General features: G+C 54.5%; 1 protein-coding gene and 1 long non-coding RNA gene across 2 annotated transcripts in view; one reads left to right on the top strand and one right to left on the bottom strand.

The window, feature by feature from the left end:
• Positions 1-1,583: 1,583 nt before the first annotated feature.
• Positions 1,584-23,163, bottom strand: ATOH8 (atonal bHLH transcription factor 8). The gene is made up of 3 exons (XM_080590824.1): positions 22,365-23,163; positions 10,725-10,916; positions 1,584-3,154 (listed from the first exon to the last, which is right to left on the bottom strand). Exons 1-3 carry the CDS (start codon positions 22,806-22,808, stop codon positions 3,149-3,151), a joined length of 642 nt encoding a protein of 213 aa, XP_080446950.1. The 5' UTR covers positions 22,809-23,163; the 3' UTR covers positions 1,584-3,148.
• LOC308194664 overlaps positions 10,927-24,354 on the top strand; it is a 39,148-nt gene continuing 25,720 nt past the window's right edge. Inside the window, exon 1 of the long non-coding RNA XR_013950791.1 lies at positions 10,927-22,360. This is a non-coding gene — a long non-coding RNA (uncharacterized lncRNA). The remainder of the gene's footprint in view (positions 22,361-24,354) is intronic.

Raw genomic sequence — 24,354 nt, 5'->3', positions numbered from 1 at the left:
CTGCACAAACCTTTAGGTCAGAAATGAGGGGAAATGTCACTGCCCTTCACCCACTGCAGCTGTCAGCCGAGGCAGCAGGTGTGGTGTGAGCAGCAACGAGGTGCCATGCTTTGTGTCTGGGGGATGTTATTGGCTTGGTGTATGAGTTCTGGTTTAATGCGGTATTCAGGATCTGAAAATAAAATAAAATAAACATCCCACTGGCCTCTGGGGAATTGCTGCAGGTTCATGCTGTCAGAGCAGGATCTGGTCCTGTCTAGCCTGTCCATACCTCAGCAGCCCCAGGGAGGAGAAACATGATTTTTTTAATCAGAAAGCCCCCACCTTTTGTTCAGGGTCCCCTTTGCTCAGGGACACATCACCTTTCTGTCCTATGGTGGGTCCCAGTTGGTCTGGACATCACAGGACAACGGCAGAGGTGACCCACCAGCTTCTCCTGTGCATCCCAGGCTGGGAGCCAAGGCTTTTGCTCTGCTTTGGCAGGAGGGTGACAACACGGAGGGTTTTGCTTTTCCAGCATGCTAACAAACATCGTCACCACGTTATTGGATGAGGAGAGCGATCACCTGCCGTGTTTGCTGGGCAGGAGTGAGGCAAGGTCAGCTCCCTACCTCGGCTGACCCCAGCCAGGACAACGGAGCGTCATCTCCACCGTGGTTTTCAAGGAAAACACCAACGTATTTGTTATCCTTTGGTAAAAATTTACCCTTCTTCTTGGTTTTGGAGCTGGTTGGTGGAGTTGGGCTGGGCTGGGACACACGGGGCAGTGTTATGGGGGATCATTGCCAGCCCCCTGGCTTTATCTCACCTCCCAGTTGGACTCCAAAGCCCAGCCAGAAAACACCTTGTCTCCTCTGGCAGAGCCTTGCTCACTTAAATCAAGGAAAGTAATTCAGTTTTTAACTTCTAGAGACATTTACCAGAGGGAAATGGATAGGGTGTGAATAGCAGGGCACGATTAAGGGAAGTGAAACTGGGAATGTGTAAATGAGCAACCTGATCTGAAGGGTTAATGTTTCCCTCATCAGAGGGACAAACGATATTGCGTGACCTAGAGCCCCAATCACAGCCTGACGGTGCTGCCCAGCTTGTGGCTTACGCACTTGCAGCAAATTTCTTATCTATCAGCAGCGATTGAAAAGGGGGAAAAAAGGCAAATAAAGATCAGCGGTATTGTATCACCGGCTCTCCCTGCAGACCTTGCTGTACTGATAATCATTAACTCTCCCAAACTGAGAGCCACCGCAGAGCTCAGGATTAAAACATGGCATTTCTCAAATTTAAAGAAATTTAATGCATATTTGATGCTGCTTGAGGAGAGAAATGCCCAGCGTTTCCATAGCCCCTAGCTCCGCTGCATAGCCTGTGTGTGCCACGAGGAACATGGCCCTTGAAAGCAAATGCACTTTAAACCCAGCCCCTTGCTGTGGGTGCAAACACCTCAGAGTGTTTTTTTGTGCTCCTGTGGCCATGCACGAGTCGGTGCACTCAGCCCCTCTCCCAATTATAAGCCAAAAAGATGTATTTAATGTATAAAGTGAAAGAAAGGGTCAAAAAACACGCTTAAGAAAGAAATACAAACGTCAATCTAAAAATGTATTTTATTGGGCTGCTAATAATGAACAGCGGTGAGGGCAGGGGGTGGTGAGCAGGATAATGAAAAGCTGGGGATCTGGACACAGCTGTCCCCTGAGTGCCCTGGGTATCTCGAGCATCCTCAGCGGGACCTCTCTCCTCCCCGCCTTGGGCAGGGGACGCAGAGAGTGGGGAGGGGGTCACCGTGGTCCTCCCACAGACCCCCGATGCTGCTCAAGCAAGCTCAGGTTTTTGGCACGCTCGACGTTCCCCTGCACACTGCTCAGGGCATCGGCTCGTGCAGGGAAATCAGCGGGCAGCCTCGAGGAGCTCAAGTCCGGCCTCACCGCCGGGCGGAGGAGCGAAGCAGGGGCTCGCCTGAGGGTGCTCGGCGGTGCCCTCCCAGCTCCGGGCCAGCTTCAGACCCCCCTGGTGCTTGATTTACGCTGCTGTAACTGGGATTTGAACCCAGCCTCGCTAACAACCTTTCCCTTTACTGGAAACAAAATACGTTCATCTCCTGGGTTTGGAAACCCATGTTATTTTACGTGAACACAGAGCTCTGTCCCCCATCATTAGCAGATGTCCTGCACACAAACTGCGTTTACCTATAAAGTCTGCTTACTCCAAGCAAATGTTTCTCCATTTTTTTCTTTCTTTTTACTTCAATTTGAAGTGAAAGGTACAGTATAGGATTCAAATGCCTTTGCATTACATGGGTTTCTGACCACTCGAAAACCCCATGGAAACAATGCCTTCATGAAACCGAAACGCCCGCTGAACCGCCTCGCTGCGTTTCACTCTGCCTAGCTGAACGTCCCTCTGATTTTCCTTTATTGCTTTACATAGCACTTAGCTTCTACTTATTTCAATTTTATTTCTTTATTAGAAAAACACCACCACAGATCCTGCTTCAGCTCTCACTGCGTGTCGGTATTGCTGCCCCGTGGAAGGTCGGGCCATCGCCAAAGAGGCAGAACCACGGAGCAGCTCCAAGGAAGGTGATAACCTGGTGGCTGAAGCCCCACGTGCTGTGTCCCAGCTCGCTCCCACACTGAAGGCTGGCTGCAGGGCTGCAGGACGGGAGGACTAAGAGGGAACTCGCAGAAGGATCCCGAAATTTCCGAAAATTCCCCGAGAGCTGGCCGGCCCACTCGCCATGATCTGAGCGGCGCCTCTGACTTCTCTTTGGCTCGAGGATTTAACGTTAAGGCAAAAATAAGACACAGTGTAGAAGCTCCATCAAATCTTTGGCACAACAGCAACAACAACAACAACAAAAAACGACTGTACACATGAGCTGAGAGGGGAACATTTCCCAGTTAAGCAAAGGGAAAAGTGCTAAATAAATTGCACGTACTAAAAGGTGGCTGGCTTAAAAACAATAAGAAGCATCGTCGTCCTTTTTGTTTCCTTTCTGTTCCAGAGATGAAGAAAGTTCCTTGGCCAATCGTCATCTCGAAAAGGGGTTTCTGCAAAAAAGCTGCTTGCAGTCTTCATCTGGATCACGCAACCTTTGCCAAGAACAGATGTAACTCTGGCTGGAAGCTCCTCCACCCTCCCTTCCCAGTTATTACTCCTGGAAAGAGAAAGAGGCATCGTCAGAACAGCGAGCACGTGCCGTCCTTGCACGAACGACCCTGGGTGACGCACGCTGGGGTTTCCTTGGGACTCATTGACCCACGGTGCAAGCTTTTAAGGGTCTGGCTTGTACAGCATCACCGTGTAGGTATGACGGCCGCGGCCAGAGTTCGTAGAGCAGAGGGGCTGGGAGAAAGAGAGAACAAGGAAGGTTTGAGGAGGAAACAGAACAAGGTAATTCGGTGCTGGCTCCAGCTCCCGCTGCATGAAATGAGAAACAATGGCATACGCCTGCTTTGGAAAAGACCTCCGGGTCCATTTTCAGTTTCAGAAGTCAATCTCTGCACTACAAAGGGAAAGCAAGCGAGCTGGGGCAGCCCGGACTCGGGCAGGAGGTGGGGTTTACGGTGGTATTTTGGTTATTGGATTCATCCCCACGTGCACGGCTTCTCAGCCCGCAGGAGGGGCTGAGGCAGGTGTGTTTGGGTAACTGTGTTCAGTACACAATGCTAAGGCCAGGTTCGCAGCTGCCACTGGAAAACGCACAGCTCCAACGTGCAGCAGCTCCGGACAGGGAAAACCTCATCTAAACCCCCTCTGACATTAAAATAAGCCCTGTGAATATCCCACAAACAATCGTTAGCATACTTCAAAACACAGTAAAATCCTTTGGGTCTGCTCTTTCATGAGGTCACATCGCAGTTGGCCAAACTGCCTTCATCACGTGGGCTCCTAAATCCTCCTTTAAGTAACTGAGGAATTTAGAAACTTGGAAATCAGATCCCCTTTTCTGAGTCCAACCACTGTTTCTTGCTTTTCACCAGTGGATTTAAGAGCCTTTTGGGGTGCAGTGCATCCCTGATGGTCCTTTGGACACGGTCATCAATTCTCCAGACAGACTAGTCATCTTGCTGACCATCTAAAAAGGTCAAACTCCTTAAAGCTGGGCTGAAAAGCATTTTTTTTTTCCTCAAGCCGTTTTGTTGCTGTACTCTTTCCCCTTTTCCATTACTGAATTTTATAACATTAAGGTAGAAAGTGGTGGGACTTGTTAGGTCAGCTTGATGGTTGGACTTGAAGGTCTTGAAGGTCTTTTCCAACCTTGATGGTGCTATGATCTATGAATGTATTATTAAGACACCAATGTTTTATTTTATTAACACTAAAATTAGGGTTGCTGCTTGTGAGATGACCCATCCCAGTTGAGCATCCACACCGGGTTAAGGGGACGGGGGACACAAGACCCCCACTGCCACCCGCTCCTGCCAAGTGCAGACCCTGGGGAGCATGAGCTCACCCTGTGGATTGGCACACACTGAATATGAAAACTCAGCTCATTATTGCAATTATCATCAACAATTTGGTGTCTCTGCTTACTAACACACTACCTAGCGCTGCCCTGAGCAGGAGGAACAACTGCCCTAATTAACTGGGACTCGAGATTTTGAGTAAATGAGGGTTAGGTGTGAGAATATTAAACAGCCTTGTGTATCGCAAACGTTTGTTAGGAAATGCCTAAAACGAATTTCCAACGATAAATAATGTATATTAATAAGCTGTAAAAGAAATGCCGGTAGTTTAATTCATCACACATGGAAAGAAAAAGAAGAAAAATGAGGGAAGTGACAAATGCTCTCTTTAATATTAAAAGCCAGCAGAGAGACAAATCCCCTGTCGCTGTCTGGGACAGCAATCCTGGTGATCAAACCCCTTTCCACCGCAGGAAGGAATTACCCCGCAGGAGCAGCCTCGTGCCCTCATCCAAAGCCACCGGAGTCAGAGGGACTCCGGTTCCCTCTCTGGTGCCTCGGGGGCTCTTTAAAATGCTGAATAAATCGTGCCTGATATCGCAGCTGGGAAAGATGAAGAGAAGGGGGGTGACCGAAGGCAGGTCGAAGTGCCACAGACTTGGGATGAGGGATGTGGGACGGAGGATGGAGGGAGGGAGCCCTCTGCAACGTGCTGGAGGAGCTCAGCAGTGCCATCGGTCCCCAGGGGCTCACGGTGGGGTGTGCTGGGTGGGAAGGGGCGCCCTGCCTCTCCCCCACCCTCTCCCACTCCAGCCAGGAGCTCCAAAGACAGATTTATTAAACGGGGTCTGCTTTAAACTAATAATCAGAACTCCCCTGGCTCTTGAATTTGACAACTGGCCCAACGACCTTGGTGAGTTCGCAGCATCCTGGAGCATTTCAATCTCTATAAATCAAAGCACTGCTGGAATTGAGTCAGCCTTTGTTCCAGGGCTTCTCCCGTCTCCTCGAGTCACATTTTCCTTTTTCTGCAGTTACCTGATAGCTGCGGGGCAGATCTTGCCCTACCCTGGGTGACACAGCACGGAGCCCACCATGGGAGGCAGGCGCTGGAGCCGCTCGGATGCCCCTCGGAGGAAAGGGGCTTGGTGCTGTCGTGCAGCAGTGGGGTCCCACGTCACGTCCCTTCGGCAAGGAAAACCTCGCAGCCCCGTTAATTTGCTTGGCCTGCGGGGAGCCCTCAGCCTCCCACCTCTGCCCTGGTCACATTTGCCCTTTGGGCTGCTGGGACGTGGGGACATCTCAAAGCAGGAGCAACAAGCACGGGGCAGGGATAACTCGTGGGGGATCCAGCCCCCCCCCCGGGGACCCTCCTGCCGTCCTGCCATCCCGCAGGCGGACAGACAGACAGACGGGGAGGGTCGCTGCTCTCCTGTGGTCCAACTCCTCCCCGGGGAAGCAGGCTGGCTGCCTGCCCGCCCGCGCCTGCAAGTGTGAGTGGGGAAAGGGAGCTATTTTTAAAGAGGAACCTCTGCTAAGTCAAACTGCAGAGAAAGGGAGCTATGGACCTCATTACCAGCCCCCCCCGGCACACAGGACCACAGTCCGTGGGGAAGAAATGCCACGCAGATCACCAAGGGTTTATCGATCGCGCTGCGATAATCGATATCAGCTGATCAATACCAGCGAGCACCGACAGCCGGGACCGGCCGCGCGGAGCAGGGCTGGGAGCCGTGGCTTTATCTTGGGGCTCTGCGTAAATAAATCCCAAATCCCGATGCAGAGTTATAGAAAAAATATGCTCCAAGCAAGTGGTTTCGGTGCCACACAAATGAAGCCTGCCGCTACCATTTCTCTTCTACAGCCTCAGCCCCTGACTTGCTCGCTCTGGCAAGTAGCTGCGCCCGCAGAAAGCGCTGCTCTGAACGTTTATTTCAGTGGGAACAAGCGTTACCTACAGTGGGAAATCTGCTCTGAGCAAAGTAGCAATGAGGCGGCATCAAGGCATGGCAGAACACCACAATAACTATTTCCTATAATGCAGTAATTACATACATAACGTGAGCAATTTCGGTGCAACAGACTGCAACAAATAGAGCGGCTTTTCATTCCGTGTACGCTCCTATATCATTTAATTATCGGGGAATATATATATATATACATATATATAGCATCTTTAATTTTTAATTCCTTGCGTCTGTGCGCATCCACACACACACGCAGGCCCGGGGACTCAAAAACCCAAGAAACTAAATTCCAGCCGAAAACTTTTATTGAGCTCCAACTGCTCGCCTGTTATTCATAACCCAGTTTCCTCTCTCACAAAGAGACCTTTCGCATGGTTTTTTTTTTTTTTTTTTTTTTTTTTTCCTTCTGCCTTGCTAACAGCTGCTCGCAGTGTTGTATCCTGAGTGATGATGAGGTTCTGAAAGTGTTTTTTTGGAACAGATGGCCAGGAGAGAGCCGGGGAATGTGCCAGCAGCGAGCTGGGGAATGCACCAAGTCCTGCAGTGACTGAGTACTCCGGGTTCCAGCTCGCGTGCCTTTCCCCTGCCCTCTGCCCCAAGTGGCGCCAGCAGGACTTCCCAGCTCGCGCTCCGAACATCTGGAGTCTGCGACTGCCAGAAGAGCCGGGGAGAAGGGGGGGGGGGGGAAGCCAAAAAAAAAAAAATAACACACACACAACCACCCAACCCAACCACCCAGCCCTCCCTCCCCGCTCCGGCTCGGCTCCCATGCACGCCGCGCCGCTGCTGCTGAGCAGAGCGACCGGTGCAAAGCAAAGAGGGGAGGTTTTTTAGGGGGCAAAATTAGTTTTTTTTTTAAATTTTATTTTTAATTTTGACTTCGAGGGGTTTTCTGGCTGTTTTGGGGAATGGGGTGCTTTGCATAGGGTGTTTGTTGGGGGCCAGGTGCTGCTCTGTGTTGACCCAAGGGCTGCGGTTGTGCTGCTTGGTGGGGGGGTGGGGGCTGCCCCACAGATATGGGGCAGGAGCTCTGTGGGGCTGGGGAGTGCAGCTCTGCACCCTTCATCCCTAATACCCTAAACAGACCAGTTAAGTCAGCCATCCTGCAGGGTACTGGGGGACAGGGCTATGAATAGCGTCCCATAGCAGAAGCCCCACAGAATCCATGCTTGGATTCGGGTGACGCTTGGGATGGGACCCGAGCACAGCCCCAGGGGGACTCGGGACTCTGCTGGGGGTGCCACAACCTAAATCTCCATCGTGATGTGACTCCTGCGTGTGCTGTGAAGGCCAGGGCTCGGTCCAGAGCACTTTTATAACCAACCAAAAATGAAGATTTCTTCAGAACCCACTGCCCCCTCCCCCCTTTCAATGCAGCTTATTTTTTTAGGAAAAAGACATTTGAAGGCCTTCAGTTACCCCCTTGGCCACTTATAAATGAGATCTCCAATCACCAAACACCCTCGGTCAAGTCTCAATTGCAACAACTTAAATCACTCTATACCAGCAGCTAGGACTGGAAGGGGATTTTTTTTTTTTTGCCTAGCCAAAATAGTCAGAAAGGCTAACGCCAACTTTTCTAATTAACACAACGGAGTGGAAGGGGGGAAAAAAACACCCATTAAGTTTCCTATTGCAACAGCTAAGTCTGCACAGCAACCTAACGTTAGGGATAGCAGATAATTCGCCCTCAAAAAACAAAGCACAAGGCTACACACCATCCAGCAAACGCAACATCTGGAGCTCCGGCCTGCCAAAACAAACTCCAACCAGCTACTTTTTTGTGTGAAAAGCTCATGGTGCCCAGCACGCTGTGATCTGCCGGGGAGCCGAGAGAGAGGGAGATAGAGGCAGGGAGAGACACAACAAGAGGGAGAGGACAGCGGATCGGGGCGCTGCCACCGGAGCAGTGCGGCTCAAGCACCGGAGGTCTGCGTTTGGGCTTGCTGGGATTTTATTTTTAAAGGAGAACAAAAAGGGAAAAACAACAACAACAACAAAAGACCCAAAGTCGATAATTCAGAGGAACTGCTCAGCGAGTAGTGGTTTCTGAGACCTGATTAAAACCACACAAGGGCTTAGAAAAACGTGCCGATTTCCAAATTAATGAGCGCGTGGTGATTTCGGGCCAAGCCATTGTATCCTCATCCAGCCGCCCGCGCAAGACCCCCCAGGAGAGACATCCTTTCACACCACCTGACATCCAGAGCTCGGATCCTCACTGCCCGGTTATCCCAGATCTATAGCTCCGCTCTGACAACAGCCTTTCCCTGCCTCGTGCCCACTAAGCCATCCATCGCTTGGCTCCAGGAGAAAGGGAGACACCTTAAGGGGCGTCCCCTCAACCCTGGTTTTGCATCTTCTCTCTCCTGGGACTTGCTGACTGCTTGGGGTTCCTCCACGATACCTACTGGTTTTGGCTTCACCTTCAACTGAACGTGCTCTTGCCCTCAGCTGGGAAAATGGCACTCAGAATAAAATGACTCCTATCAGCAAGGGTAATCCACAGGGTCTTGGGCTGCCCAGACAATCCTCAACTCGGACTTTCCTATATGGCAGAAATAGATTTCAAGACCCTTTCCAGAAAGAAAAGCAAGGCAGGGTCAGGACTGGGACCGTCCCCAAGGGGACAAAGCCCAGATTTCCTTTAGGAGAGGGTCTTTGAAGAAGGTGTCCTTGGAGGATGAGAAGAAAATGCAGATTGCCTGCTAGTGACGCTGTTTCTGGGGCTGGTGGTGGCCTGCATGGAGGCAGCAGGGCCAGTGCCCCGTGAGAGTTTCATTGTTCATATGCTCTCGGTAGGCTCGGGGCTTTTCTCCACGCACACGCTTCCGAGAGAACTGTAGAGAGCAAACGCCATAAATGGAAGGATTTTCATTCTTAATTTATTTTTTTAATTAAGGGTGGGCCCAGCCCTAACCCTCAGATGTGAACACCCTGGGATTTGGAGCCGTCTGAAATCTGGCTCGGAGTTTTCTGTCTTGAAGCTCGCGTTGCTTCGCATAAGCCAAGACAATGAGTCTCAGCCCACCGGGCACTGAAAGCCTCAAAACCAGCCATGAAGTCTGCCCGAGCGCCATACAGGATGCTCATCCTCCTCCTTTTCCTACGTCCCACTTGGGGATCCACATCCCAGCTCCCACCTCCTGCCCTGGGTTTGGTGGCACCACACTGGGTCCCTGGGATAACACCTCCTGTGGTGCCACGGACCCCCGTTTCAGGCCATGGACCCCGCAATGACCCCCCAGTTTCAGGCCGTCCCCAGACCCATCCCCTGCACCTCCTCAGCCACAAGCAAGGAGGACCACATCTTTCTGCGCACATCTCGCTTGGCACTGCTGCTCCGGGGGCATAAACATGGCCCGGGACAGGCAGAGGAAGCGACAGGGAGTGTGCTATTGTGTTTATTTATAAACTGAGCTTCTGCAGGATGATCTGTTGGGCTGAAGAAGAGGAAGACCAAGGAAACCTGCCCGAATCGGAGGCAGACCTTAACGACACCGGGAAGGAGCCTGCTCCCCAACTTGGCTGTCCATTCATCCATTAAAGTCCTGCTGATTTATTATCCTGCATGACAAGTGAGCCCAGAAAGCAGGGGGAAGTTCAATTCGAGTTTACAAAACTCTTTTTGTCATAAAAGCCCGAACAAAGACATCAATCACTCCTTTAATTTACCCATGTCACTTTCCAAGAGGAAAGCTGGCCGAGCGCTCCGCTTCCTCCTACCCCAGCTTGATGATGATTTCACCTAATTGGTTCAGTGTTAAGTAACCTAAAGGAATGCGATGCGTAATTAGATTTAGCCTTGTTTCCTCAAGATACCCACACGTCCTTCAGGTCGTACATCTTCCTAATGTGTTTATATGTCCAACGTCTCCATTAGCTGCCTTTTTTTTTTCTTTTTTTTTGGTGTTGTTGTCGGGCAATTTTCGCAGAGATAAGTGTTGGATTAAACCAAACAGAAAACACAGCTGGGCGATGGCGTTTTGTGCTCTCCAACAGGCGACTGGCGGCTGGTTTCTTTTAACAAATAACCGCCACAAGACAACGCTAATAGGATCATGCCCGCGTTAAAACGCTCCGGGTGACTAACGAGAGGAAGAGCCCGGCGCGGAGCACGGGGAGGAGAGCAAAGCTTTTGATTAGAGAAGAATGCAGTTATTGCGAGATCAGAGGAGAAAAAGCGAGAGCTGAGAAGTGGGAGAAAGACGGGGAATAAAGAACGGGGGAAATTTCAAAGGCTGAGAAAGGAAGGAAATCGCTTTGGATTTCTTTTCTCTTTTTTTTTTTTTTTCCCCTTCTTTTGTAACTTTTACCGTTATTTGGGGGGCGGGGGGAGGCTGTAACATACCTTCCTTTTTTTAGATCTTCCTTCTGCTTGTAAGGTCCTAGTGCACTGCTCCACGCATTCAGAGAAGCTCATGTTACTGTGGTCAGCGCTGTAATCCAGGTCTGCTAGTCTGGCCAGGGAAAGGATATAGTTACAGGCTATTCTCAAGATGGCCAGTTTGGACAACTTTTGACCATAAGAATAGCAGGGAACCTAGAAAGGGTAACAGGGAAAGAAAAAAAAATTAGGCCAGATAAACAAAATACCTCGCTCGAAGCATGACAAAACAACTGTAGGTTATTTTCTTTGCAGCTTTTAACACAAATAGGAGCTCTGCTGATACGAAGCCATATGGTCCCAACAGGTTTTGCAGAAGAACTCCCCCGCTGATCTCCGCGGGAACGAAGCAGCACGAACCCTCTTGATTTCAGCGGGGCAGTTCTGCTGAACACGCCATGGCAGGATACGGCCCAGGACGCCTGCCTGTCGCTCAGTTGGCTTCTCGGAGGCCAGACCCTGTTTTTTTTGGAAACCTCAGACCCTCGTGCCAGCCCCTCGCTTGCACCGCGTTACTCGCCCCAAGTAACTGAATGGCTACAGAGCCATCGGGGCCTGGTGGAATAAGGCAACGATGGTGGCATAAGGGACATGTGTCACGACCTGGTGCTTTCGTGCTCAGACAGCGCTGGTTACAGCTTCCAGATCTGCTCTGCAATTCCTACCCTGCTGCCCCGTGCTGAGCATCTGCCGAAGCACCCGTCACGTTGCCCCTCTGGAAGGACCCTCATGATATCTGATGCAAGTTACCTCTTCACCCTCGAAGATTTTTAGTGTAATGTGAAACATTCAAACGATTCAAACTAAACAGCATGTGTCTAAATAAATGCATGGTGTACGTTTTCTGCTGCAGAAGGTTTGATTGCCTTTAGATCACGATCCAGCAAAGCGCTACATGTGCGCTCAATTTTAGGCACGCAACTTCGACGTGTCCAGCTTTAAGAGAAATCTTCTGAGCTCAAATAGGCCTGGGGCCCCCTTTGCTAGTTTGCAAAATTGCTAAAGGTCATTCAGCCTTTAATGCACAAGAGTCTATTGCCTACGGGAAACTGGAGCCGGGCGTTTATCTGAAATCCATCCTAGCCGCCCGGGCTGTCCGAGCGCCCGTCAATCTAAGTTTTCATACGACATCAATCACCGGAATGGCCGAGTGTCCCTCAACCATCTGCCTCCATACCAGCTTCCATCCTCCTCATCCCTCTAGGGTGTCACGCTCCGCTTACGGCTGGAGTTTTTTTAATGCCTCTTGCCATGCTCACGCCTGAGCTTCCCTTTGCTCTGCCAGGCTCATCCTCGGAGCCACGTCCCTGACTTCAGGTAAGGTAAGACAGGTTCTGCCCCTCCACTAACCCCACAGTAGCCACACGCAGATGCCAAGGGAAGGGTAGAACAGCTCAAACACAGTATTTCCCCAAATATTTGCCAGGCTCCAACCAATGCCAGCCCCATGAACCCAGCTAGATGTGCTTTCTCTGTATTAGCAACCCACAAATGTTGATGAATTTGGTTGAGTAAGTTGAACCCCTGTCAATTTCTAGCACCCACAACATCCTTTTGCAAAGTTTCCTCCCCCTTCCTAATAACACAGCCCTCATTTTGCTTGTTTGAACTTGGCTCCCACTGTCTTCACCTCAGCTCCCCCAGTTCTTGTATGAGAAGATAGAACAACTGGTTCATCCCCGCTGTGACACTCACGTTTTCAGTCCTCCATCATCTCTCCTTCCCCTTTTCCAGAAGGAGAAGAGCTAACCTCCTTAGCTGACTGTTGTGTGGAAGCCATCCCATACCTCTGAGCACTCTTGTTGCTCTTCCCTGAACCTGCCCTAGTCCTGGCATTTCCTTTTGGAGCTAGGAGGACCAGAACCACACGCAGTATTCACGTTGTGGGTGCTCTGTGTATTTATCTAACAGATGCTGATGTTCCCTACTTTATTTTCTATTCCTTTTCTGATCACTCCTGATCTGATTTGTGACCACTACCAGGCACTTCCATTGAACAACCTACACAAACTGTAAAGGTCTCTGCTCCGAGATTATAGTCAGCTCAGAAGCTATCATTTCACATGGAAATCTGGTATGGTTTTTCCTTTACTCATCATTTTAGATCTACACTACTTCACCTGCCACGTATTGCCTGGTCACTCTGAATCATATGGTCCTTCTGTAGTTCTTGTCATCCTGGCTGCCCGCAACAAATATCTGTACCTTTGCTGAGCATTGCCAGCAAACTTCCCATCTTGCTGCTCACTTACACACACCAACATGTAGACACAGCTTCAAGCAGGGGGACCTCTGGGGTCTCCAGCCCCACTCCCTGGTCGGAGCAGGGCTAAATGCCAAGCCAGGATCCATTTCACCCACCCGTGACAGCCCTATTTCCCTACCAATGTTCCCTGCCCTTCCACCAATTCCCAATCCACAGGAGAGTCCAAGCTGCTTAATTTCTCCAACCACTTCAAGGGACGAGCTCTGCCATAACGCTTAGGGAAATCCAAACAGCTACATACCAGCTGGGTCACCCTTATCCATGAGCACGGGGATTTTAATGGAACAATGGCATTGACCCCGTGGGCCATTTGTGTTACAGCTGAAGTGCCCAGCAGTAGCTGACCTCTCCATAAACAAGCCAACAAGCTTCAAAGGGTATTTTTCCGTACGTATAATCTCCTACTGATACCTCTGTGGAGGCCAGGAATCTATTTATCCTCAGGGAATACCCAGTGCTTTGGCCTCCAGTGGCATTTGCACGGAACAGAAACCTCTGCTGCTAACACTAACGCCAAGAGGAACATCTCATCTGCCTTCAGATGGCCATACCTGGCCCCAGATGCAATAAGCTGGGGGTTATTTTGAAAGCACTGCTTCGGGCAGCAGAAACACCCAAGCCTCTTTCGACACTGATGTAGCAAGAGCAGTGGAGATCCCAGATCAAACGGCAGCGGGGAAGACCAAAGCAAGGCGGAAACTAAAATGGAAAGATTCAGTGAAATGTGGGAATAATTTCAGAATTAGAGCAAGGAGGAAGCTAAATCAAGTGGAAGGAAAAGAGACCACGAAGTCCTTGAGGCTGATGCACAGACGCTGTCCAGTTACAACACGAGAAGCCAGGCGAGCGCCTATTCCCCTCATCTGTTTTGCTCTCTTTGTGCTGTTCTTTTTTAATTATTATTATTTAAAGAAGAAACAAAATCAAAACCAAACTGCTTTGTGGGGCATGTTTGCTACAGATTCCAAGAAAAGACCTCAGTGTTAACAGAGTTGACCAAGCCCTCGGCTGGGATTACACAACCCCGTTTCCCACACGCTGCAGCAAAGTCCAAACTGGAGCTGCCCCGTGCGTACACGGGAAGCGTTTCACCTCAGATACCACAGCGATGGGTGCAGGGCACAAACATTAGGAGATAAGAGTTTTTTTTGCCATGGTAACGGTGTTAGAATAACTGTTTTGTAGGAACCCTCCCTGTCTTGGCTCGGCTCCTGCCATTTGAATGCTTCCTTTTGAATTAAACATGGGAAATTGAGAGAGGAATGAGCCACTTAGTTCAGATCCAGATCCAAAGCTTCCCCAAGTGTGTGTGGGTGTGTGTGGGAGGGGGGTGAAGAAAGCAAATTTGGTTTGGGCCCTTCATTAGCACAGAGACAGCAGCAAGGAGGGGACAGCTCTGCTCGGGTTGAGTGAAGGGTGTCGGTGACACACCTGGATGCCAAGAAATCTTCAAAATTCAACCCAAACTGGACAGAGTATCTTCGAAACGGGAAAAAAATGCCTGAAGCCAGCATGGCCATGCAGGTGCCATCCTCCCAGCTCCCAAGGGACCTGTGTTATGCGGGTCTTCATCAGGAGGAAGCACAGGCAGGTGTCTGCCATGCTTCTGGGGACCGATGACCCTTTTCCTCCTGCCTTCCTCCCCTGCTCATCACGTCAGAGCCCGACAGGGAGAGCTGTGAAGACGGGAGCTGAGAGGGTTTGCTCGGTGCCAGGAGGAAGCAGGGGAGAGCTCGGATTCCCCTGCTGTTAATTAAATCGTTTCCCTAATCTGACCTCATCGATTTTCGGCAGCGCAGCTCACCGTCCTGCCCGCTACATTCGCAATGATTAAAAGGAATTAGGAAGGGGCTGCAACTGAAATTTCACACCGATCCGAAAGAATGCGGCTGTCTGCTAGGAAGGAAGGGATGCTGGCACCTTCCTTGGCTTTGGGAGATCAGCAGGGACCAGGGCTTTGGCCGGAGGATGCCCGCTGGTCACGGCCATGGGGCTCTGCAGCCTCAGGGACCTTACCAGTGACCCCCGGGCTGACGCAGGGCAAGATGGGTGCTCTTGAGACAGATTCCCAAGCAGAAGAGCTCTTTTTTTTTTGGCAGGAAGATGGGACGGGATGTGACCTAACAGATCTCTTCCATCCTTGACGTCTGCGATCAGAGGCGGTGCCCTCGGAAGCCCAGAGATGCTCCCTTTGAAGTCCACGGGCCATCTGCCAGGCACTTCGCTGTCGTCCACCAGAGACACGAGACAGAGTCGATTCCCACCCAGGGCACAGGAGAGGAGCCAGGGGGATGAGGTTGGGAATTTCAGGGGAATTCGGCCCCTGGGCTGCAGCAGTGGGGACAGGGAGGCAGACGAACGCCTGCAGCACGCCGTGAGCTAAGCCCTCCTGACAGCCGGCTCCTCCGCAGCACGCCGTAAGCTGCTGAATCTACCTGCCCTCTAATTCATCTGGTTTATTTTTACGCTGGGAGTTAAAACATGTCAGGGCCCCCCCGGGAGAGAATTTGGCTGCCTCTTCCTCCCGTCCTTTCAGAGCACGCAGTGAAACTTCACTGCCTCATTGTCTGTGCGGTGCTGTGTGCCAAAAATATTTCCAGAAGGTTCACATAAATGTCCGGTGCTTCATAGTCCTGGCGTCCTCACATCGCTCCTTCCACCCCGCGATGAGCTGGATGTTTGCTGGGGTGAAGGCATCTCGGGGACATGCTGCAGGTCGGGGCAGAGGGAACTTCTCCTGCCTGTCACCTCTGCAGGGCTGGCGTCTGTGGAGCTACTGGGAGGAGGAGGAGAGATTTACGGCCTTGATTAAAGGCTGAAGGCCTTGTGCAGAGCATCACCGCTTGGTTTTGAGTCATGTTACTTCCCGGAGTAGGTTTGGAGCAGGCATTTTTCTCTCTGTGTGGTTTGGGGTGAGCGCATGTGGGTCTGACTGGTTGTTGGTGCGTTCACTTTTGCCGGTAAAGGGCTTGGTTTCCCCACCTTGCTCGCAGTTACGTCCATCCCCCGAGTCCTCCTGACACCCCAGGAGGGACGATGACGACTCGTACATGATGGAATCCTTCCAGGTGGAGCTGCAGCATCCTTTCATGGTCCTGCCGGTCCCCCCCCGGCACACCAGGCTTTCCGTGGGTGGATATGGAGATGGCAGTCACCACACCAGGGAAGCAGCCCATGAAACAAAGCCCATGAAGTGCCCGAAGCCAGGACCCAGGAGAGCCTCTGAGCAACGCCCCAAAGGATGAACCGTGATCCCATGGGCTCATCACACACCTCCTGTGACGTACAGCTCCCGGACAGGGAACTTTGCAGCACTGAGGACATCAGCAAAGCTTGATATGCCTCTCTCTTCCCCAAACATCGCTCCTCCTGCCCATGGCGCGGAGGCAGAAGCTGCCACCGACATCTACTGCAACGAGTGGGACCTTCAGGGCCCCTTCAAAGCAGGGCTTTGCACCCAGCAGGCCCAATCCTGCGAGCTCTGCGGGCAAACGGCACGGTCTGCAGGGGAGCGGCCTTGGATGTGGTCCCAAGCCCCAGGTCCCGTGGGCGTCGCGGCGTCGGGTGCTCCGCAGCTCCTTATTTCGGCCAGCGACGGGCAGCTATTTTATGCCGTCGGTGTGGGAGGCTTTGTCTCTCTGCCACCAGCAAAGCACCCGGCGGCCAAACTGAGCTTAAAAACGTCAGCAAGAACAAAAGCAGCATCGCTCGGGCGGCAGCACCGGCCCCGACCCAGGCGCCTTCTCCTCTCGGGTGGGTCCACGCGGTGAAATAACCGTGCTCCTGGTTCGCTCCCAGCCCCTGGCTCCCCCGGCGCTCGCATTGCAGGAACATGAGTTCACTCCTTGGAGCGAATGAATTGGCTTCCTCCAAACAAAACCTAGGTGTGGTGCTGGGTGAGTTCACCCCAGGGATCCCTTCCAAACAGCAGTCTGGTTAACGCTGCCCCGGGCCTGGCTCCGCTCTGGCTTGGATGGTCCTCCAGCACCGTCCCGGGATGTTTTACACCCTCAGAGCTTCCTGCACATCCTCGGAGCAGGCAGCACATACCCTCAGTGTCACGCATGAATAATATCACACTGCAGCAAAGCCTTACCTTACTGTAGGCGCTTTGAACCACCTCCCAAAATAACAACCACACAGGGGGTATCACAGGAGAGAGGCTGGGGCTATGGGGCGCAGCAAATCTCCTCCAGAAGGGGCCACCCCAAGTGGGGAACGCTTTATTAGGTGAGATTTTAGCAGGGTGGCTGTCACCTCTGCCTCTGAATGGGCCAAATTCTGCCGGGGAAGAGGAGACCAAGCTCCATCAAAGCTGTGGCCACCAGGCAGAGCTGGAGTTTTCTTGCTCCCTTGTCCCCAGCAGAGCAAACTGGGACTGGGGTGGGATGCATTGTGTTGTGAAACCAGAGGTATGGGGCCAAGGAGACGCAGGTTGGGGACAAAGACCCCGGGGGACGTGCTGCAGGGTAGCATCCCACCTCCCCGCCACCGGGCCTGCAGCCTGGAGAGTAATTTGAGAGTGGCTGAAGGCCGGGAGCAGGGGCTGGACGTGAAGCCCGGCTGGAGGAAAGCAGGCTCCTTCCTCCGATTTCAGCGGGAGCCGAAAGAAAACACAGAGGTTAGCGCGGGGTGGCGGCGGCAGGCAGAAGAAATACCTCCCGACAGCAGCGGGATTTGTATCAGAGGATAAAATCAGCAAAGGGAGCGAACAAGCCTCCTCCTTGGTGACATGCACGCATTGTTTTCAGGAGTTTTGTCCTTTTGTCTGGGCTCTCCCTTATTTTCTCTCTCTGTGCATTGCTCCAGGCCAGTATTTTGTCCTCTGCTGTAGCTGTTAAACCCCAGTGCCAGCCTGCTCTGCCCCGACCACACTCTAAATAACTGCAGCATCCCTCTGGGCTGGCTCCAGTCACCGAGCCGCCCCGGTTAATGATGGCAAGGCACGGGGGATCGCGGGGGGAGCAGAGCACTGGGATGGGAGACCCGGGGAGCAGGTGATGGAAGAAGCTCTCAGCCTCCCTGCCACGCAGCAAGGACACAGCCAACACCAGCTGGACACGGTGTAGTGTCTGCAAAGGTGACAAAGAAGGTGACAAATTTGGGAAGATGCACAAAGAGGGTGAGCACGTGGTGATGCTTCCCCAAAACAGTCTCAGGCTCCGTGGGTTTGTGATGAAGGCAATGCTCGAGCCGCAGGTCCTGCCTGCATTTAGTGCCCAGCTTGCTCCTGCAAAGCCCTACAGATGTCTTGCACCAACGCCACCCCATAACCCTGGGGCTGCTGCTCCTGATGTGCCACCAGGCTCCCGGCGGGAGCGAGCGGGGTATTTTCTGCACCGATTTAACTACAAGCCGCAGCAGTCACGTGGATGCCAGCAGCTCCAAATGAAAGGATGCTACTTGGGGGAAAAACTCAGCTCCAGCAGCTAAAAAGCCCCATAAAACTCAAAAATATCCCCAGAACCCACAGGAGTGCAGAGAGCGAGCCTGTCAGCTGCTAAAGCGGAGAGAGCCCTGCTGACGCAGTGGTGAAAAGATTTAGGAAAACGCCGATGCACTTCAAGGGAAAATAAATGTCTGTGGACACATTTGCTCCCGGCGCAGACCCCGGCTCTTTCTTGAGGAGGAGCTGGACAGCAGTGCTCCGGAGAGGAACCAGATGTGCAAGCGAGCAGATCGGAGAGGCTGCTGCGGTTGTCTCCATCCACCGAGGGAGAGTTTGCTGCCACCTTAGGGTCTGTCGGCACAGCCGAGAAGCGCGAGCGCGACCCTTGAGTGTGCAAGGTGCTGGGGGGAAGGGTTCTGGTGTTTGGGTGCCCGTGGGGAGCCCTCCAGGACACAGTGCAGGAGCCTGCAGGGTAGTGCCTGCATGGATAACCAAGGAGGTGGAAGGAGGGGCAGGGGCAGCACCCAGGAGCGATGCTCGGAGAGGCAGCAGCAGAGGGAGAGCAAAGCACAGCGAGGTGTCTCCCCTTCTTTTAGGTGTTTTGGAGCAGGCACACAGCGAGGCGGTGTTTTCCATAGGGAAGCATGTTGTCAGCCTCGAGGCCTCCACCAAGAGAAGACTTTCAGAAATGAAACCTGGGGGATGCAGGGAGCAAAACCATCTCCAGGCTGAGATCTGAAGGCCACAAGTGCCGGGACTGAGGAGAAGGGGCTGCATCTCAGGAGCAATTTGGTCCCTCTTCCGGCATCGTGACCCTTACGGTGAGAGATCCTGGTTCCTCGTGGCCGTGACACAAAGGTGTGAGGACAGTGCCCATGCACATGTGTCCCAACAGCGGGCTCTGCCTTCTGGAGCCAGCAGCCACCCATCCATCTCCCACCTCGGAGGCGAGCTACGGGCTCAGCGGCATGGCTGGATCAGCCTCTCCTTGTGTGAAACGATCCATGGTCGGCTCTCTCTCCACCACGAATGAAGACAACAACAACAAGAAGCCTCCTGCCATCTGGGGAGCCAGCCCAGGCTAGCCGAGACACGTGTGCCATATGCACACAGCTGCGGCACGCGGGGACGCCGCTGCCGCCCGTCTGCCCGGCACGCTGCGTGCCAGCCGCTCGCTTTGGGGTCGGGAAGAGCGGGCATCACGCTGCGATGCCTTGCCCTTCCTCCTCCTCCTCCTCCTCACCTGGCATGGTCAGGCACCCTACAGCTTGCCCACGGTGGGCCCGACCCTGATTTGGGTTTCACCTCTTGCACATCCCCAAGGAGGGGTGTCTCCAGCCCCGTGCCCCCCAGCAGGGTGGGGAAGGGGACGAGGTCCCTGGTGGTGCTGGGTGCCGCCGGATCCCGCACCCCGATCCCGGCCCGGGGAAGGGCACGGGGCCGGCCGCACGCAGCCGCTGCGCTCCTTGGAGCTCTGCGGGGACGTATCAGTTTCAAAGCCTCAGGAAAAGGTTCCCAGCTGGTTAAGAGCCTGATCCGTGCTGACAAGGAGGGGACGGGGGAAGAAGGAGAAGCAAAGTGAGCTCTGCGTGCAGCCTCGCCGGCTGACAGCAGCCGGGGATTTCACCCTGCGCGGGGCTGAAGGCTTTTTGTACACCTGGGGGTGTGAAAAGACCGCGAGGAAAGCCCCCCCTAGGGCGTCCATCTCCCAAAACGAACCTCCCCGTGCTCTCGCTTCACAGCCCGGCTGGCCAAGAGGTGGCAGAAAGCAACGTCCCCGGCTCCGACCCGCTCCCCAAAACCTCGCTGACGGGCGCGGATGGTTTGAGTGACAAGCCAGCGCCGCGCGGGCGTGCAAGGCGGCCGCCTGTCACCTGATGTCACGCACGGCACCAAGCACGCCGCTGGCAGCCCGGCCAGAAATGAATCCAAATGTCACCCGCCCGGTCGGGACGGCCAGCCCACCCCTCAGCAAACCGCTCGGAAAACCTCGCAGCAGACGTTTCCTGGAGAATGATCGCTTTCTCTCCGCAGGGCGAGCACAGCCCCGCCAGTGTGCTCCGGTGCCGACCCTGGAGACTGGCTTTCACGGGAAGAGAGGACAGCAACTTGTTCTCCGGGCTCTTTGGGCTCCCAGCTGAGTCCAGGGCTGAAATGATTTATGGAGACAGGGCCAAGGCCAGGAATCTGAGGCTTTTCAAGAGTTGCCCATTTCCCCAAAGAGCGCGGCTTTAATTTGTTGCTTGCCTGACTTGCGCTTGAGGCTCAGCCTAGAACAAGATTGCCAGTGATTTGGGAAATCAGTGCTACTTCCCCTTGCGGTTTTGGTGGTGTAGATGTCTGTCCATGGAGAATTAGACTGACACTTCCAAGCGCGTTTCACGCAGTCGCCAAACAACCGAGATAGGGAAGCGGCTTACAGAAACAAAATCCGTCCGGCCTGGAGCCTGCATTTACAAGGAGCAGTCTCTGAGCACCGGAGGTACAGCACCCAGCACGTCCTGGATTGCTGCGATTAGAGCAGAAGCTGTCAGATCCCACAGCCACGTGGTGATTAAAACCGCTCTGATTTAGGTGCCCATCCTGACGCACGGCCTCAGCCTGCGCTCCCCGCCAGGTGGGAGCCTTGCGGAGCTGGGTGCTGGGGCAGGATTAATCCTCGGGGTGCAGCCACCCAGCACCCAGCGGTCACTGGGAAAGGCTTGAGGCATCCCGGAGAGAAAATGAGGTGGGAACATGCAGGGCTGAGCCCTAAAGCGAGCACACTCGGGGAATAGGGGCAAAGCTGGAAGACGGTAGCCAAAAGCCTGCCCGAGGGGGTCTGTGAGCCCCCCGCCTGCAGAGCTGCCCCCACCGGGCTGGAGGGACCAGCTTGGGGTGTCTGATGCTCGGCATGTCTCAGAGATAAATCTGCAGCCCTCCAAGCCCTGCACATCTCCTCCTTCCTGAGCACCTGGATCAGTCCTGCTGGCAGCTGGTGGCACAGCCGGCACGGCTGGGGTTGCAGCCTGACAGCAGATCCCTGGCCAGCAGTGAGCTGCTGCGGGGTGCCTGCCCACACGGAGGTATATAGGGCCCTAGTGGGGTCGGGCACTGATTTATCCCCACGGGGAAGGCACAGGAACCTCGACGCCGGGGCACGGCGTTGCTTCCTTCCCCAGATCCCCCATCACCTTCCACGTGCCAGGGAGGTGATGGGGATGGATGGATTTTGTCCAAAACACTGTTTACCTTTCGGAAGCTCCACCCTGCCAGCGAGAACGCCCCTATTATTCATTCACGGGAGCCCACGAGGATTTTTCAAGACCTCTCGAGGAGAAAGCCCGGCACTGTACACACTTCAAGCAGGCGCTATAGTAAAAAGCACGGGAAACTAGCCTGGAAGGGAGCCCAGCCTAACTCAGCTGTCACACTGAAAGCTTCGGGGGTGGCTGTGGGAACCCCACGGGGCCTTAGGGGCGAGGTACCCTGCGCAAAAATCACTTGGGGGGGGGGGCAGCCCACCCACCCCAGCAGCAGAGGCAGCGAGCACACGTGCTCCCAGGACAGGAGCATCACCCCGACCCGCAGTTTGGGCACACGCCTCCCTTCACCCTCGCTGTTTGCTCGGAGCGGGGTTTGGGGGGGTTTATTTCATTTCCCTCTGTTCCGTCCTGCCTCTGGGGGAAAAGGTCCAAAAGTTTCCGAGCGCGAGCAAAATCAAAAACCCTTATTTATCCATACTGTCAGTAGAGTTATAAGTAAGGTTGGGGCTTCCAGGCATTCCCAGCCCGCTTCCCCCCCCTGCACCCCACAGCAGCCTTTCTCCCCCAAAATCCCAGCTCCCTCCCGGGGGGGGTTGCAGCACCCCGAAGCGGGCTGGAAACCAGGCGGGGAGGAGCGGACGGACAGCGGCGACGGGGACGGACAGACAGACAGACAGACAGGCGGCCGGCCGGCCGGCAGGTACCTGCTTCCTCAGCGCCTCGAAGGCGGCGCTGATGGTGTGCACCCGGGTCCTCTCCCGGGCGTTGGCCAGCAGCCGCCGGGTCTGCTGCAGGGCTTTGATCTCCGGCGACACTCCGGCTGCTTCGGAGGCCCGGGGCCGCGGGGAGGCAGCGGCGGGAGGCGGCGGCGGAGGCCGGGAGGCTGCGGCGGAGGCTGCGGGGGGCGGCGGCGGCGGAGCGGAGGCTGCGGCTCGGAGCGCGGCGCCCCGCGGGTCCCAAGCGGCCGTCGGGGCGTCGGGGGGAGTCGGGGGGGCCCGGAGCCCCGGCCTCCTGCCGCTCAGCACTTGAAGCTGGACGCGGAAACTTTTGCAGCTTGGCTGCTTGCGCCTCAGCCGCTTCAGGGAGCCCAGCTCCGAGGTGCAGAGGCGAGGCCAGGGCTCGCCTTCGCTCAGCGGGGTGCTCCGCATGGCGCACGGCGGCTGGGGGAGGTCGGGGAGAGGGCGGGGGGGGGAGCCGCAAGGTTGAGCCTCACCGCTCCGCTCCCGGGGCCGCTGCCTGCCCGTGCCTCCAGCCTCCCATCTGCTCCCCCCTCGGTCTCGGCGGGCAGCGGAGCCCCGGCTCTGTCTGTCCGTCCGTCCGTCCGTCCGTCCGTCTGGCTGGCTGTCCGCTCGCAGCGCCGGCAGCCGGCCCGCCGCCGCCGCCGCGGCGCAGATGAGCGGCTTTAAAGAAACAGGAAGGCTGGCTTTTTTTTTTTTTTTTTTTTCTCTTCCCAAAACAGCTGTGCTGCCAATCTCCTTTGTTCATCCCCCCCCCTCTTCCCTTCCCTTCCCTCCCACCCCACTCCCACTTTCTTCTTTAATCTCGCCCTTCCAGGCGATGGAAGAGAAATCCTGCCCCCCGGAGCCTCGCCGCGACCCACACCGTGCGCGCTCTGCGGTTTATTTATTTAATTTTTTTTTTTTTTTTTCTCACCCCTTTCCCTCCCCGGGGAAATCGGGGGTTTGCTGTGCTTGCCGGCACCCCCCTCACACACACACTTTTCCCTTCCTAACGCTCGTTTCCCCCACCGAAATGCCGAGCTGCGAGGCGGGGGGTGCCCGGCTTCACGCCGCCTTCCCAGCCGTGCGCGGCGGGATGGGGAGCGGGGGAGGCTCCAGCACCCTCCCGGTCCTCTCCCTTCGCCCCTTTTTTGCGCTCCGTGCCTTCCCCAAAAGCCGTTCTCCTTCGGTTACCGCTCTGCTACCGACTCCAAATCCGCTTGGGATCCTTATTCTCCTGCAGGGAGAACGAGGCAGCCAGGACGCGGGGGGAAGTGCTGCTGGCCCCGGCCCCCCCCCCCCCCCCCCCCCAAGTCTCCTGGCTGGAGCAAGCAGCCCCAGGGCGGGGTGAGGATGGGGTGAGAAAGGGATGGAGATAACAGGGACTTGCTTGGGGTCACCGCCAGAGCAGTGGCAGAGCCGGGGATGAGCTGTGTGCCACGGGGTTGTAGGAAAATGCGGGTTGGAAGGGACCTCAGGAGGTCCTCTGGCTTTTTTAGGGGTATCTGCACTATCTGGGCACCTGGCTTCTGTTTTCCAGTCACTTGGAGCCCCCAGAGATTGTGCCATGTTGAGAACCAATGGGCTGTAAGCTGTGAGATGCTTGTATTCACTGCTGGAAAAGGCAAGTTGGTTCCTAGCCCTCCTCCATGGCACACAGCATCCACCGGCATCGTGTGGGGGGAGCAGGGGGCGCTCCCGGTGCCCCAGCTGAGGTCCAAACAGCAAGGCAAGCTCTGCCTGGTGGCTCAGGTCCTCTGCTTTGTGCTTCCATGGCCAGGCTGCCCCAGAGCTGACATAACAAGGGGAGATACTAGAAAAGATATGCCGAGTCCTGGTTCTGTGATGGCCACGCCACCTCCTCCATGAAAGCCTCTGCCCAAGCAATCTTTGGAGTTTGGTTTTCTGTCGTACAAGGACTTAGGTGAGCCAGTTGAACTCAGAAGTGCCTGACCCTCGGCTACTAATGCCCCAA

Source organism: Anser brachyrhynchus, assembly GCF_964034855.1.
Source record: "Anser brachyrhynchus genome assembly, chromosome: 4".
NCBI classification, from domain to species: domain Eukaryota; kingdom Metazoa; phylum Chordata; class Aves; order Anseriformes; family Anatidae; genus Anser; species Anser brachyrhynchus.
Note: the sequence above shows the minus strand (reverse complement) of the source record. Positions and strands in the feature narration are given on the sequence as shown.

Excerpts from the sequence above, each read along its gene's own strand:
- ATOH8 (XM_080590824.1), bottom strand. The coding sequence starts at position 22,808 with ATGCGGAGCACCCCGCTGAGCGAAGGCGAGCCCTGGCCTCGCCTCTGC. Across the intron at positions 10,917-22,364 it reads TCGAGGCGCTGAGGAAGCAG|GTTCCCTGCTATTCTTATGG; the intron begins GTACCTGCCGGC and ends TACCCTTTCTAG.